General features: G+C 37.6%; 1 protein-coding gene across 6 annotated transcripts in view; it reads left to right on the top strand.

Annotated features, from left to right (window-relative positions):
* Positions 1 to 17,482, top strand: part of LOC114030689 (putative deoxyribonuclease TATDN1) — a 50,847-nt gene that overhangs the window by 11,256 nt on the left and 22,109 nt on the right. Inside the window, exons 2-6 of one of the 6 annotated variants that reach the window (XM_027845554.1) lie at positions 3,287 to 3,352; positions 4,957 to 5,006; positions 10,372 to 10,435; positions 13,202 to 13,345; positions 13,447 to 13,489. In XM_027845554.1, the coding sequence (XP_027701355.1) occupies positions 3,287 to 3,352; positions 4,957 to 5,006; positions 10,372 to 10,435; positions 13,202 to 13,345; positions 13,447 to 13,489 (367 nt within the window). Of the gene's footprint in view, positions 1 to 3,286; positions 3,353 to 4,956; positions 5,007 to 10,371; positions 10,436 to 12,182; positions 12,440 to 13,201; positions 13,346 to 13,446; positions 13,490 to 15,176; positions 15,247 to 17,482 lie in introns of those variants that run through there. The other 5 variants (XM_027845555.1, XM_027845557.1, XM_027845559.1 and 2 more) reach the window with 5 other exon arrangements.

Raw genomic sequence — 17,482 nt, 5'->3', positions numbered from 1 at the left:
CCTGGTGTAGATGGCCTTCTCAAGGAATTTAATTGTATTATTGAAACACACTCCCTTCTGACCTTGTCAAAACCCCCTCAGACCCTGTTTGTAAGCACATAGCAGAAACAATAGAATAGCCCTATCCCCCCAACCTAAACTGCAAGACTTCCCACCTTTTCTTGTCTCCTGGCAAATGTGTACTCTTGCTGGGGAAGATTTCCGTGAATAGATTGTGCCCCCTGAAGCCCAGCCAATGGGAGAAGGGGAACTCGAGTTAGGGTATAAAAAAGCCTTGCTTTCTATACATACTCGCACTCCCAAGCCTGCACCATTAGGGTGACCAGGGGCAGTACCCTTTCTCATGAGAAAGCAATAAACTCTTTCTGCTTTCAAGGTAACTAAGTCTTTGTTTTGAATTTGAGTAGTGGTCTCTGTCCCACACACAGGTTAGTAAGAAGGATAAAACAAACACAAATAATAAGTCATAATGCAATTAATGCCTTAAGAGAAACAGAAGGTATTCTATGAGTTCAGATTGAGAAGGGAGAGATCACATTTGAACACCTGGGAAGATCTTAAGGAGAAGTTGACTCTTGAAAGATGGTAAAGATATGGATAAGGAAGACTGGATGAGATTGACTTTCCTAGAAGAAGGAGCAGCATGAACAAAGACAGCCAAGAAAGCAGGGAATGAATAATCCATTGTTGAATATAGATTATGCGTCAGTTAGCAATGGGAAAAGAGGCTTGAGACCACTTTATAAAGGACCTCAAATGCCTTCTTGAGAAGTCTGAACTTTGTTCAGTAAATAGAAATAAGTTATTAAAGGTTTTTGTGCAGGCCAGTCACATAATCAGAGGTTAAATTTAAAGATTAATAGGAAATGGTGCGAATTGACTTGGGGCAGGGAAGATATTGAATGTGGAGAGGTAATTAAGCTTTTTGAATGGCCCAGCCTAGTTGTAATGAATGAACTAAGATGGTGGAAGTGGAAATGAGACAGATGTGGTGGATATAGAATTCACAAAACATAACAACTTTTTGAATATAGGGAGCAAAGGAGAAGGTTTCTATATTGTGCAACTTCAAGAATGAATGATTTTGTTATTTCTTTACCTTTATGTATTGTTAACTAAAAACAACATCACAAGTTCATGAGGCATTGCATTGCAACTAGATTTATTACAAGAAAAATGAACATGCATGTGAAACCCTAACCAACCACAAAGAGTTTACAATTCAAACAACTTACATATTTATGAAATTGCAACAAAGAGAAGAGGAGAAATAGAAATCTCCATCTAAATAGAGTGTCAGAGAAGGAGAAATATGAATAATCAAGATGGCAAAAGCAGCATTCTTTTCCCTTGGAAACTGCTAGACTATGAAGATAGGAGGGTCAGCTTATTTACAAGGGTCCAAGCTGCCCCAGCAGTTTCCCAATCTAGTGCAGATTGACTGGCATCTGTCTTGACTCCCAAGGACACACCTGGAATCCAACTTGGGATGCAAACAACAAATTATGTCAGGTCAGGGTGGGGCCAGGCCTTCATCCTGGATGCATTCAGGGTCTCTTACATATTCTGTGTCTTGTGTTTCTGGAAAATATGGCAACTCAAAAGGACAAATTCGGGGGACTCCTTAACAGTATCTACATGAGATTCATATGTCTAACCCCAGTCCAAATCCTGGCTCTCCTATACCACATAATCAATAAATTATCATCTCATGGGGCAGATTAGAACCAATGGTTGGAAATTAAAGGAAGGCAGATTTCAGCTCAAAATAGACAAAGAAACAAGCAGTGAGGTATATCTGTGGCAACGAGGGGTAACAGCAACAATGAGGCAAGTTTGATTCATAACAGGGCCTCATGACCAGAATGTGGTTCCTACAGGTGCTTGTCCAAGCTCAGGGACCACCTGGGGTTGGTGTGAAACAATTCTGTGATTTTGCTGCAGCAGAATTCATCCAGAGGGTGTTGTCATGACAAGCGCAGGGCATACAGCTTGCTTGCTGGGCCTTGGCTCTGGAAAACGGTGTTCCTAGCAATAAAAAGGGAGGAGTGAAAAGAGAGGAGTGGTCTTGGTGTGGGGGTCCTGACATTTCCCCCTTTTGGCCAAAGAACCTCTTCTGTTCTGGCCAATAAAAGAGCCTTTAGTGTGGGTGGACAGCTTCGTCCAGTAAGCCTAAAGGCAGTACAGAAAAACACTCCTGCCTATCCTTAGAGGGGGACTGATCAGATGTAAGGGGGAAATCAGGGAGATGGTGACACTCCCCACCAAGGGAGGGGAAAGGAAGAAAAGCCCAGGGTCACAATTGCTGGGACACAAAAATAGTGAGTCAGTGAAGGAGTAGAGGGCCAAACAGGAAGAGGAATAAAAGGAAAAGCAGCAGGGGGAGGAGTAAGTACAGCCAGGTTCCAGACAGGAAAAAACCTTTGATGGAGTTCCAGGTATCTGAAGGCTGTTATCTCTGGCCCAGATCATGGAGCCACAGGCCTGCTCGTAGGTTTTCAGGATATTAGTCTTGATCTGGCAGGTGGTGTTGACCCAAGTGCAGCAAGAAGTGTTGGCGACAGGGCACAAGCCTCCCTCTTTCAAGAGCTAGCGATCTAGAGTGACTTTAGCAAGTGAGTCATGAGGTCATTTAGGGCCTCGACGCACTGCTGTCTTGAGCAAGTGTCTCCAGGCTTGGAGTGAGTCCTGAAAGGGTGGACTCATGGTACACAAAACCTCGAATGGGGCAGCAAGCTTGGCAAGTAGTAGTCCTTGTTTAGTAAGTAGCTTATTTAGCTAATTTAGCTTCCTGCGGTGAGTGGGTGGTAGAGGAATTGCAAATTTTGAGATTTGCATAAGAAAAAACCCAGCAGTATATCCCCCATCAAAGAAGTTATGGAAGCTGGTATAAATGCAACTGGGTCAAAAGGCCTAAGGCTAGATTTTGAGCTTCTGTCTTGTGTGACCTTGGGCAGGATGTTTTACCTCGAGAACATATCCATCTGTAAAATGGGGATAATCCTGCCTGCCCTCCCTCTATATGATAGGATTTTTTGGAATAGAAATGAAAATTAATCTTTGTGAAGAATACTTGGTAAACCATAAAGCATGCTTTCATGAAGCCCTGCTTGTTTACCTGTTAATGAAAGGATGGACAGTTTACATTTTGGCAGACCTAGGAATAACTTGTTTCTAGGAATAAATATGTAAGCAAACATTTAGAACAGGGTGTTTTAGATTTATGTAGGAATTATAAATGGGTGCTTTCAAAGGTTAATTACATACATATATTTCCTTTTTATAGATATTGCTGTCAACTTGACTGATCCTATGTTCAGAGGAATTTACAGAGGGATTCAAAAACACCAAGGTAATTTTTTTTAAAGTCAGATTTGCCATCTGCTACTTTTATGAGAAAATAGGTCTAGTCTCCTCAAATAATTGATATTTATCAATCAATCAACAAACTTTTATTAAGTACCTATTATGTACCTAGACCTGAGTATATAGACACAGAATTTAAGTAGTCTTGGTCTTCAAGGAGCTAACATTTCATGGGAGGAATACATCATGTTCACAGAAGGGTAAGGACAGGATATATGCAAAAATCAAACCAATGATTTGGGGGAGGCAGACCACTAGCAACTGTGGGAGAATCAGGAAAGGTTTCTTAAAGGAGATAGCATTAGAGCTGGACTTTGAAGGGAAAGGGGCAGGGGCAAGAATAGATAGCATTGCCCTGGAGTCAAGAGGACCTGAGTTCAAATCCGACCTTAGACATGTACTACTCACTAGCTGTATGACTCTGGGCAAGTCACTTAACTCCAATTGCCTCACCAAAAAAAAAAAAAAAAAAAGAACAGACAGTATTCCAGGCCTGAGGGACAGCTCTTGCAAAGGCATGGATTGAGGAGAGGTAGCAAATGAGCTTAATGCAGTGCCTGGCCGAATATAGGTGCTTAATGACTGCTGAATGAAGGAATAAGTGAATCTAACATAGTCTAAATATTTTTTCCATTGTCAGTTTATTTAGGATCATAAAATTTGGAATTAAAAGGGTGGATTAAGGTCAAATAATCCAAATAGTTCACTCCCTTTGTTGTCGGAGATGTGACTTAACCATGGTTATACAGATAACAAATGGCAGAGTCAGGTTTCAAATCTAGGGCCCTGATGCCAAGTCCAGTATTTATTCTGCTACATCATACTGCCTCTGTTTTCAGTCTTTTGTATTAAAGGATTTATTGACATCACTTATAGAAATGCTAGTTTTTTCCCCCTAATCTTTGGGTTAATAATAAATAGCTACTTAGGGGCAGAGGGAAATAATAAATCTTTCCATCTGTGTGGTCCATTATAAAAAGAGGAATTAACAAGAACATTTACAAGACATGCCATTACCACATGACATTGTCAATTCAAAAAGGAATACTGGAATATTCACAAAATATGAAGTCCCACTGAAGTGTACCTGGACCAAGTAGAACTAGATAGTTTATCAAAAGTTTTTTATAACATAGTATAAACAAGTATAGAATTCAAGCTGTAAAAAAAGTTTTGAGCAGATCAATTTTACTTTTATTCTATTTCATTTGATTGATTAGCTTATTTAAAAAGGAGTCTCAAGCTCATACTTTCTGCCAATCTCTATTTCATTCAGCAGTCTATTTTAGCCTTTTACCTTATCAACTCTAGCATACTTGTCCTTAATAAATACTGTACTCAACCTTCTGTTGTTTACCACACTGGTAAGTTCACATCCTGCACAAAACCTTTTTTTTTCCCCCTCTTTTAAACAAGTTGGTAATGATGAATAAACTCTTAATCTATACTCACTAAGGACTGCAAATTTTTAGTCTTGATTTAATGAAAATGATTATGTCAGCGTCTTTTGGTGTCAGGGTCATCAAAGTTAAATGCCACCTAAATGGATTCATATTTTCCTGTTTCTCTTTTGGGGTCTAACCTTTACAGATGATTTCTTGGATATAGTAGAAAGAGCAGTCCAGACTGGTGTTAAAAAGGTAACATTTGCTTGTTTTTGACTCTCATTCAGTTCTTAAATTAAACTTCATAATCGTTTAAAGAGTAAGAATATTAAAGCTATTCAATTCTAAGAAATTATTAATTTAGCTTTTATGTGCTACCATTTTTGTTCTCATGTATAATTGTAATAAATGGAAGGAAAGTATCACAGCACTTTTTGCAGTGATGAATGTATCTTGGTTTCTCATATAAAAAATGAAGGGGTTGCACTAAATAAGCTCTGAGGTCTCTTCCTGCTCTAACATTGTATGTATTATTCTAGTTGCAGAAAGCCTTATGGGTATTTCTTCAAAAGGGTGTTTCCCTTCAGGAGTTTCCATGGGATCATCAGATTTAGATATTGGGATCTCAGAGATCATTTACAGATGAGGAAATGAGAGGTAAAGTGAGTTGGAGGTCCTTCAGTGTGAAGTCAGAGGGGCAGAATTCAACCCCGATCTCTGACTCCAGCTGCAGCCTCTTCCTGTTAATACCCTACTGCCTCCAGAGAGGCAATAAATGGAGTAGATTTGGTAGATTTTTTTAATCTTAGGAGAAGATTCAAAGTGCTAACGATTTGTATTTGGAAGGTACTGTGATATTTGCACGCAACCATATCATGCAGGCCAAACTGCTAGAAAGGAAATTTATCTGCCTTTTAATGTTACCTTTTTACCTTCAGACATACCACTCGCAATCTAAATGAATAAGCCCAAGCTTAAATATAGGTGGAAGACAATTATTTATTTTAACAATAGTAATTTTATCATCAGAATAACTAGGAAAGGCACCTTCTGTTCTGAAGACTCACCTGCTTTCTTTCACAGAATCAAAGAAGTTTACATTTAGAAAGTCTAGATCTCAGACCTAGTCCCAGGGGTTCTTAATCTAGGATCTCTTAAAAAAAAAAATCGGTAACTGTATTTCACTATAATTGTTTCCCTTTGTCATCCTATGAATTTCAATTTATGCATTTAAAAAACCTTTCTGAGGAATCCCTAGCTTTGCCAGACTGCCAAAGGGGTCCATGACATAAACAAGGTTAAGAATCTCTGGTACCCCCCACATGTAACCAAATAATTCCATCTACCTTACTGACATGTAATAGCCATGTAGCCTCTGTGCAGAGACTCTCATAGAAGGGTCCATTTCACCTTTGGTTGGAGAGCTTTTCCTGACATCAAGCCTATCTCTCCTCTCTGCAGTTTCCACCATTGCTCCTGGTTCTACCTTCTGGGGCCAAGCATATAAATTCCTCTTTGGTTTAACAATGCTTCAAATTCTTGATTTTTTTATAATACATCCCTAAGCCTTCTCCAGGCTAAATATTTTAAGTTCCTTCAGCCAGCCCTCATATACCATGATCTCTAGGTGCTTCTGCAGCCTGTCCTGTATCCTGCCTCGATATGTGGTATGGTCCCCAGAATTGAAATCTATGCTGCAGGTATATTCTCCCCAAACTATTATACGACAAGACTAGCATCTCCCTTGTTCAGGTGGCTAGGTAGCTAAGTGCATAGAGTGCTGAGCCTGGAGTCAGGAAGACCCGAGTTCAAATCCAGCCTCAGACACTTACTAGATGAGTGACCCTGAGCAAGTCACTTAACCTCTGTTTGCCTTAATCCACTGGAGAAGGAAATGACAGATCACTCTAGTATCTTTGCCAAGAAAACCCTATGTGGGATCAAAAAGAGTTGGAGACAACTGAACAAGAACAACAACAATGTTCTGGATATCATCCCTGCCTTTCTTAATGATTCCTAGGCTAGCATTTGTGTGTCATACTGCTGACCCTCTGAGCTTACAGTTCACTCACAACTCCAGATCTTTTTAATAGCACTGGTTTTCTTCTAGCCACTACCATCTCATCTGCTCTTAGTAAAGCTGGTATTTTTGTAGAACTTTGATTTATACAAAGTCATGATTTTCTAATTAATGTTACCTCTGCTTATCCCAGTGGTTCAGATCTCAGTGCATGCATGCTTTCTTAATTTTTGTGTCTTCCTGTAAGTCTTCCACAGAGGGCCCATCTAGCATCCTGGGGTGAGGTAGCGTGGAGTGTCAGACAATCCATTGTTATCTCTTGCTCTGTGAGTGGACCATCTCCTCTTTCAGTCTTCATCTCTTGATGATATCTATCAGATTATCCTATTTTCATGTGTGTAATTCATCATTGGTAATACGTTGCAGCCTACTTACACCCACCATGTGCTTTATCATTGCCCTTTGGCAGTATTTTCTCCCTCATTAGACTGTGAACACCTTGAGAGCAGGGACAGTCATTTGCCTTTCTTTGTATCCCCAGCATTTAGCACAGTGTCTGGCAATAGTAGGCACTTAATAAATATTTATTAATTGACTTTGGGTAACTTAATTCTTTAGAGACTGGTATTCTTGTTGGACTCATATTTGAGCCTTTTCTGAATGATTTATCTTTCCTTTTTTTTAGATATCTTGAGAATTGCTTACTAAATACCCTCAAAATGACCACACCCAATATATATCTTCTGTGTGTGCTTGCTATAGTACGACTGCAACTTCTTTATGTAGTATGTTAGAGATCGTAGACTCCAAATGCAGTCACTTCAGTGGAATGAATAAAGAGTTTGTTATAGAAATCTTCAGAGATCTTTACCATTTCTCTTCTGTACATATTCCTCCTTCCATTTTTATGTTTAAATATGCTGTAGTTGATCTAGCTTAAGTTGGGTCCCTTGCCAAGCTTTTCATCAACTTGTTTTTCCCTCTAAAGCTTTTCACTGTTTTGTGAGGCAACACTGCTTATAATCCTCTCGTTTTTCTTTGTTTGCCCATTGATCTTAGGATATCTCTTTGTGCTTCCCTCTCTAACTATGCTTCTACTACGCAGCCCAAGAGCATATTTCTTTTTTAACTACTATGTCACACTGCTGATTTCTGTTGATCTTATAACAGTCTTGTAAAGAGGGTAGTATATTATTAGCCCCATTTTGCATATAAGGAAATTGAGGCTCAGAGAGGTTAAATGACTTGTGTGTGAACAAAAGGTGGTACTAGAATGGCTTTCTAAAAAGTCATGCTCAAAAAAGTCATCAATGCCAATTTGTTTTGGAAAATATTTTTTTTCAAAAGCCCTTTAATAGCTACTCCATAAATGTACAAGTTAGAGAGATAGGGAATCTGTGTTCTAGTACGAATACTGCCACTAACTAGCTCTGTGACTTTGATAAGTAATTTGATTTTTCTGGGACACAGTTTCTGCAATAGTAAAATGTAACTCCTTCAGTTTTAAAATTCTATTCCCTGTAACAGATACTAATTATGAAAAATGGGGAGGGGAGGGAGAGAGCATAATAGGCCCAGTATCTGTTTCATTCCCTGCTTTCTAAAGCACTTTGTAAAATTTCTTTTTACACAACCCTGTTATACTCCAAACCCTGGCTATAACACCTTGTACCTGAGTTACCAAGGACATGTATCAATTAGTCACTCCAGACTACAGTTTCCTTAACTGTAAAAAGAGGATGGTAATGCTCATACTGCCAATTCGATAAAGGTGTTCTGAGAAAGGTACTTTGTAAATATTACAGCATTATCTAAATGTTAGCTCTTTTTATTTTCATGTTTCTTCACCTCAGCAGTATATTAGCAGATATTTGGTCAAGATCCTCACTTATAAAATGTGTTGTTTTAATAGTAAATAAAGTAGGAGGAACATTGATTCTGAAGTCAGAAGTCCTGGGTTCAAATCCCACCTCTGATATTTGTTACCTGTCTGTCTCTGGACCTCAGACTCTTCATGGGAAGAACTGAATAGATTTAGAAGATCTGAAATTAGATCGCCTCGGAGGCCCCCTTCCAGCTCTAAATATATGATATGGTCCTATGCTCTATCAGCATAGTAGCAAATACATTCTTCCAATGTAAAATTATGAATATATAATTTGTATCTTTTAATCCTGACTCTGCTACTGACTATGAGTATGTTACCTTTTAGGGCCTCAGTTTCTTCATTTGTAAAATTAAGTTAGACTAAGTGACTCTTTAAATCTATGAACTAAGCATTAAATTATAATCTTAGAAATATTTTATATTACAATTAATGACTTATACCTTAAGAAATTTGTGAAATGTTACTGGACAGAGTTCCAAATTCAAATTTAGTTCAATAGGAAAATAATCCTAGGATGATATTTACTCTGATTTGGAGAAAAACAATTGTCTCTGTGTAATATTGTTACTACTTTTTTCTATCTTATTATTTGAAGAGGGGTTTGAATAAAAAGAGACAATCCTTAGGAAATATGTACAGAATGTATATGTATTGCAGGTTGTGTATCTATTGAGCATAAAAGTATTTTCATAGTTTTCTTCGTATTTTTATATCTAGTATAGGTAGCCAAGGATTTGGTTCTTTCTAGGTGTTCTTTTATAAGTTCGATTTCTACTCTCACCATATATTTTTAAGTTGGTTTTCTGAAAATGTTTTTCATTATCTATGCATGCATTTACACTTCAACTTCAATTACTTTAGCATTTATTAAGCTAGAGTACTGAACTGAGTATAGTGTACATTGTACACTTAGTTATCATTTCTTTGTACATTCTATGAAGCACCAAATACAAAGATTAAGGAAAATGCAAAGATTCAACAAGAGATCATCCCTTGTTCTCATAGACAGTACAATCTAACAGGAGGATATGATAACAGAAATATCTCTAGTACAAAATAACATGTGAGAAGTGCATCAGGGAAGTCCATATATCATTATGGACTTAATTTGCTATCCTAGAGGAAAGGAGGAAATCATTGTTTACTTGATTCGCTATATGTTTTACTTGATAACTCTTAAAATTTAATATAATAGTATTTTGGTCTATTTTTCTTTTACAAATGCTTTCAGATCTCTTAATTGATTTCCTTCTTGGGATAATTGTCTATTTGAAGTAAATGCACAGTATTTCTTCCATGATACTGCTGAATCATAAGTAAAAAAGATACTCTCTATCAGATGATGGAATTGGACCATATCCTTTCCAAGGTCCATTATGGCTCTAAGTCCTATAATTGCCTATCATTGAATTCCTTATTGGATTGTACACTTTGGGTACTCTTCGAATAGTCAAAATTAGTAGATGATTCTTGACTGACTTTTTTAGCTGCAATGGCACCACAATCAGCATTGCACACATGAGATTTATTTGGGGAAGTATTACTAGTCAAGATTCACAGTTTATGCTGAACAGACTTCATCAGCATAAACTGTTGAGACACCAGCAAAGTAAAAGAAACAAAAGTCTGAAGATGTGGTCTAGTTCTCATGTCTTGTTAACTCTGACTCACTGCTAAACCCAGATTCTTTTGTTGTTTTTTGTCCCTTTCAGTTTATGATTACAGGTGGAAGTCTACAAGACAGCAAAGATGCCCTGAATTTGGCAAAGACAAATGGTATCCTTATATACATTTACCTAAAATCCAAAGAGCTTTTGAGAACTGTTGGAACTATGATGAAATATATCACTACTATATAAAAACATTGTGGATAAAAGAAAATGAATTGTGTTTTAGTGGTATACTGTTAAGATGAATCAGTAGAGTAATTAAACTTTACAAATAAGTGTATTCGATACTATGTAAGACATGCAGTGCAGTAGAAGCCTTTCTAACACTGGTTTTGAGGGGACAGATATAGCAGGTCTTCTTGCTTCCAGTCTCCTTTCTCCAATCCAATAATACTAGTAACTCTAATTAACAGGTTTGCAGAACACTTTACATATACTATCTTATTTGCTCCTTAAAACAACACTGTGAAGTAGTTGCATTTATTATTATTATTCCTTTTTTACAGATGAAGAAACAGGCTGAAGGGGCCTGCATGACTTGCCCAGAGGCACAAAGCTAGGAAGTGTCTCAGGCAGATTTCAAACTCAGGTCTTCCTTACTCCTGGTCTAACACTTTTCCTGCTATGACAGCTGCCATTATTCATGGAATCATAATTTCAGAGTTGGAAGGGACCTCTGCAGCCATCTAGTTCAACCCATACCTGAAAACCAATCCCTTCTGCAACATAGCCAACAAGTAGCCAGCTTAGCTTGCCTTTGCATGGAGGCATCCAATGAGTGCACCCCATTGCATCTCAATTTCCGCTCTCCATATAGGCAGATCTAATTATTACAAAGTTTTCCCCTACATTAAACCTAAATTTGCCCCCGAACTTCCACCTAATTACTCCTGTTTCTATACTTTGGAACCAAACAGAGTAAGTCTAATCTCTCTTTTATGACAGTCCTCCAAACACTTGAAGTTGTCATGTCTTCCCTGAATCTTGCTAAGTTAAACTTCCCCAGTTCCTTCAATGTGGCTTGCCATGTTGGTTGCTTCCTGCCTCTCTTCTTAGAGAAAGTATTCTTGATGTAGATGCATGAGATTTCTGTCGAGTTGACAGGCCTCTGTCCTCTTTTGTTGCTGGATTGTGCATCATCTTTTCAAACAGACCTTTCACAGTTCTCCTCGTCCCTGTCTTGGCAGTGAAGTTGCCCAAGTATTAAAGGATATGTTAATTTATTTTGGAAGGTCTTATTGACCCTCTGCATTTGTAAAATTTATCAACCTCATCCTTTGCAGCAGATCTTGGTACATGAGCTGCTGTTATCTTCAGTGTTGTTCATTTTGGAAATGCTTATCATGAACACTGCAATACGTAATAAGTAAGCAAGCGTCCCATGAAATATTTTTTTTTGCCTTTGTACACACAACATAACCAGCTCAGCCAATTACATAATATACCTCTTCTAGAAGAATCTATGATTGAACCATCCTTCGGCTTAACTGCCACTTCCTTAGATCTCTGTTTTGTTTGTAATGAGAATGTCAATGTTGATACAGGTCAGTGCTCCAAAGTACTTATCAACTCATTGGTCACTGACCAAGATCATACGTTTAGAATACAAACAGTTAAGTTACTGTTTAGAGATGTTTATAGATTATAGCTAAATATTAATTGTTGTCAACTTTTGCCTATTTTGGGAGAGGGAGGAGGAGGGAGCCAGCACTTTGCAAAATCAGAAGGGGCCTGAACATGAATGAGAGTTGTTTTGTATTTTTGTTAGTTTCATAGGGTGGCATGGCAAAAGAATCCATCCCCCCAAGTGGCCAGCCTACTGGTGATTAGATAGGCTTGCCCTTGGAAAGCCGACTCAGTCTGTTGCCAAGACCATACTTGAGTCCTTTCCAGCCTGCTGGAATTTGCGAGAGCTTTCAATCTGCTGGCACAGCCTTAAAAAAGCCAAGCTCACTTCTACAGCGGGACGATACATTGATGTAATTGTGGAGGTTAAAAAGTTTGCTTTATTGTAACGCACAGTATACCAGAGAGGGATGAACAAAGTTCTGTATGCAGTCTGGAAGGAAAAAGTCATTCCTCAGTGGGTAATCGAGAAAAGCATTCTCAGGTATTTAGCTGTGCCTCACTTATCTAACATTGGTCAGTGAAGTACCTGGCCTGTGTAGATGATTTTTCCAGATGACTGAAGCTAATCTTTTAAAGCACCAAAACTTTTAAAAAAATTAATTTGGATAGAAACCATTTTTAAAATGTATCACTTCCCTTCTTTCATAGAGAGGAAATGGAACATAATTTAGTTCTGTCTTGATGACACAAATTCATCATAATGAATACCTTTGTACCATGTTTTAATTTATTTATTGGTGCCCAGGACCAATTGAGTTTTGAAGAACCCTTTGGTCTACAGTAAATGGCCCCAGTGATTGCTCTGCTTTTATAGGTTTTCTTTTATTTCTCTTTGAATCAGTTGCCACTTACTCATTGTTATCTGTGTGTGTCTTTCTACTTTTAATCTGTCTTATTTTATATACAAATGTGCAATTGAGTATCTGAGGGTGGCTCTATCCCTCTCCTGTGGGTAGAGTGAAATTGGGACTCTGGGCAAGTCACTGGACCTCTCACTGCTCTAGGCAACTCTCTTAAGAAAATAAGTTCCAAAGAATGTCCTGACTGTCATTGATAGAGGGAATTTCCTCACCTGAGAGTTCCCTATACTAATGAAATCACAGATTTAATACTTATTTCTGATTTTCCTAGAATAAGTAATAATTGTAACATTTTTGCATGTTGGTTATAAATATGAAGGCGTAGCATTTATGATGAAATATGTGCATCTTAAAAATAAGTCTATTATATTATTTTGTCCTAGATATGTTTTACAGCACAGTTGGATGTCATCCTACCTGCTGTGGAGAATTTGAAAAGAATAATCCTGACCTTTATTTAACTGAGTTGCTAAATCTTGCTGAAAATAATAAAGGAAAAGTTGTAGCAATAGGGGAATGTGGACTGGGTAAGTGCTATTTGGGCAGGTCAGCATGACTTTGTTCTACAATGTTGATTTTTTTGTTATAAAGCAGTTGATTAATTGTAATTTTTAAAAATCTTTTACAGATTTTGATAGATTACAGTTTTGTCCCAAAGATACACAACTCAAGTAAGGAAAATTTATTACTATAGATTAATAGTAATTTAAAAACTTTTGTCAGTTCAAAATATAGTTACTTCGTGTTAGTGATGATTTTAGTCATTATATTTGCAACTGGCCAAAACATGCTTTTTCATACACGATTATAGCATTTTATTATAGATATTATTACATTTTTCATTTAATCCTTGAACCTCTCTTATGTGTGAAAATATTCATGGGGATATGGAAGACAATAATGACTGAATTTTCTTATTTAACAGCTGTGATTAAAATAGACAAGAAAAATTGTGTTTTAATAAACCTCTTCATTCATAACTATTAATTATAGCTCACCTAAACATGGATCTAGGCAATAAATTACTAGAGCCAAGGGGATATCAAAAATGGACTTTAGGCCACCAAATCCATACCCTATTTTACATCAATAGGACATTGCCTTGGAATTTCTTGGAAATTGACAGTCATAATTCAGGGCACACTTCAGGAGTCATGTTAAGAGTGAGGCCTTCTAAGACTATATCAAGTATAATTAGTATCCAGGGACTTCCCACATTCCCAACTAGTAGTTGAAACTCCTGTTTCATGTCAGCATCACACTGCCCAGACTGAACTTCTTCCTCCCAATTCAGATAGTAGCTTTTAAATTAAAACAACTTCAGTTTGGTTGGACATAATAAAATATGACTTCATTGTACAGATGAAATAAGCATGAGAGGATGCCACCCAGAGTGGTGATGGGGTCCTTATTTCACAGGCTCAAAGGCCAAGGGCTGGCCCACATCATCAATGGGATCACTTCCAAATCTGTTTTTATTATAAAACACTCAATAAATTACATTTAATAATTCTATGATATTTAAAATACTTAATAACTTTGTGCTAGGGGTTCTATTCCTATCTAGTTTTGGATTTAACACACCTCATTCTTAGAATATCATCTCAGAACCAAGTAGGAGAGTTTGAAATAAAGATTAGTGAACATGTTATTTTTTAAAGATGTATATGACCCTAATCCTCAACTCTGTCATATAGACTATTTTATTTTTCACACACCTGCACATTAACTCCTTATTCTTTAGTTATTAGTTATTTAGTTATTCAGGTAGCATCTGTAGCCTTCTTCAGATTGATGATAATGATGATAAAAATCACCCTGCATCTGGAAAAAATGTGTTATCTTGTTATAATATATCAGTTGGCACACTTGCCATTTTTTAAAGTCTATACCATTATTAACAGCATCTAAACAGAAAAACACATATTTCTGATAGCATATTAGCCCATTATAAATAGAGCCATATGACAACCATTTGTCGTATGGTGTGGAGTATAACGAACTGGGTACTTGTTTTCTATTCTTGGCTTTGCCGTTAGCATGATCCTAGACCTCTTGGCTACTCGGAAGTCCTGTTTCCTTTTCTGTAAAATGAGGAATTGGGCCAGATGTTCTTAAGGTCCCTTGTAGTTCTAAAATCTTGTTCATTTGCAGAATCTTCTTGGGGACTTTTAGTTATATTTGAGATCTGTTTATTTGGAAATTATTGGCCTTGAGGGAGATATTCACTTGGGTGGAAGGATGTTGCTTTGGGCATTTTTATTGGTATTTTAAAATGTTAATACTGTGGTCTTTTGAAAAAAAAAATTGGACAGCAGACAAGATTTCAAAATATTCCTTTAGGGACTTAGCGGACACTGAAGATGAGGGATTGATGCCGTTCTGCCAGCAGCCAGCTTAGGAGGAATGGTTCCCAACCATTGTTAAGGTACTAGCGTGTGTCAGTAGGTTTTCTGGATTCCTCTTAAAATCTTAGGTAATTAGTTATAGCTGCTACCCTGAAGCCTGACATGTCAAAGCCTTATCACCTTTGACTGAAAGAAGTGTTAAAGCCAAAGGAAGGTTGAATGCCATCACTTGCAAATACCAACTTTTGAACCCAGCTTATTTTAAAAATCAGATAAATGCTAGAGTAAATCAAGGCACAATCATCATCAAGTGCTAATTTCTGCCATTTTGATTATGTAACTGTTCCTAGTTACATAATGTAATAACCAGTAGTTATTTTGTTATTGCTCAACTTCTAATGATAATAATGATTTTATGATCAATGAAAATTATTTCCTGCTGTGATTATATGAATGAATGAATACATCTAGTATACATAATATTCAGGTTGATCCCATGAAAATTTTTCTATAGCTTAGTAACAATAGATGGGAGGCATGGAAGTTTAGCAGAGTTCCTTCCTCAATTTTTCATGATCTGGACCAAAATTTATCCTTCAAACATTTTGTTAGGTGTATGAGTAATGAGAGATTTACATAACAATCACTATTTTGGTGTACCTAACATGAAGTAGGAAATTATTACCCTTGAGAGAGATATTCTAAACTTCCTTTCATAGTTGCCAGTAAATTGCTAAGAAGCCAGATAAATAGCAGATCCATAATAAGAGGTCTAAAATATGTGTAATTATTGCCATCTTTATTATCTTAGATGTAGATATAGTTGGGACTTTTGACCTAATGAGGGGATAACAATATTGTAACATCACCTACATTTAATTTTAGTGCTTTATTAACAGACCTTCACTACTCTATTGTTTTATCGTGGCAAGGGGGTGACCCTGGGTTCTTGAAGTCTGTGCCAGTACAGCATAGTATCTGGCAGGTCCTTCCAGTTCAATTCAACAAGTATTTATTAAGCTTCTATGATTTGCCAGGTACTATGCTAGGTGCTGAGTATACAAAAATAAATGAATGAATGAGTACTTATTAAGTATTTGTTGTATACTAGCACTGTGCTAATCACTAAAGATACAAGTACTAAAAAGCATGATGGTACCCATCCTCAAGGAGCTTATATTCGAACAGTAAGCACAGATGGGCGGGGTAGCCAAGGAAGAGTGTTTTTGTCAGGAATGTCAGAGGGATGGTGAGTGAAGTATTAGATTGACATGGACTGATGTGTTCTTTCCAGAAATAGTTATATGGATGTTATTACTGTAATTAGTTATGGGACAGGAAGGGGTAGGTTTAATAGGCATGGTATCATGGCATGAAGAGGGCCCACGTTAGCAGCAGAGTATGTTGGATTTAGTCTAGGCCAATTATGGTGAACATGTACCAATCAAAAGTCCAGTGCTGGGGCAGTTAGGTGTCGCAGTGGATAGAGCACCGGCCCTGGATTCAGGAGGACCTGAGTTCAAATCCGGCCTCAAACACATAACACTTACTAGCTGTGGGACCCTGGGCAAGTCACTTAACCCCATTGCCTAGCCAAAAAAATAAAAAAGTCCAGTGTCCAGTGCCCTGTGCAGGAGTGCCAGGTCACAGGTGGATACAACACAGGCCCTTACGGAGATTACCATTTAATAGGGGGATATGTTTGTACATGGACAAAAATAACAATGTCATAAGAGGTAGGTTCAGGCAAAGTACCACGAGAATTTGAGGAGGAAGAATTATTTTCACATGGACATATCAGTTAAGTATTCATAGAGGAAGTAAGGTCTGAGTTGGGCTTTGAAGAAAGAACTGCCTCTGAGATTGTTGAGAGGGCATGAGGATTGAGACTTCGTGCATGGAAGAGAGCATAAATAAGGGCACAAAATGGGGAGGCGGGGAAAGGGGAAGGGGAAAATGGATGGGAAATAGCCTCTTTTGGCTAGAATGTAGAATATGTGAAGGAAGTAAAATGGGATAAAGCTGGACAGGTTAAGTGAAACCAGGTTTGGAGGGTCTTGAAATGCTGAAGTAGGAATTTATACACTATTCAGACATTGGTGGGAGAGCCCCAGAAGTTTTTTTCAAGCAGAATAACATGATCATAAAGGAAGGATCATAAACTGCCATTTGTGTGGCAGTATGGAGAAGGTATTGTCTGGGGGCAAGAAAACAATTGTGAGGCTATAAAAATTATCTAGATGATAGGAGATAAAGGTCACATTGTTTGGATATATGGTGTGAAGAAGGAAGTCAGGTTAGGAGCCTGGATTACTG

The sequence above is a fragment of the Vombatus ursinus genome, unplaced genomic scaffold, assembly GCF_900497805.2.
Source record: "Vombatus ursinus unplaced genomic scaffold, bare-nosed wombat genome assembly UNPS02014973.1, whole genome shotgun sequence".
Classification (NCBI taxonomy): Eukaryota; Metazoa; Chordata; class Mammalia; order Diprotodontia; family Vombatidae; genus Vombatus; species Vombatus ursinus.
This window is presented reverse-complemented; position numbering and strand designations above follow the sequence as displayed.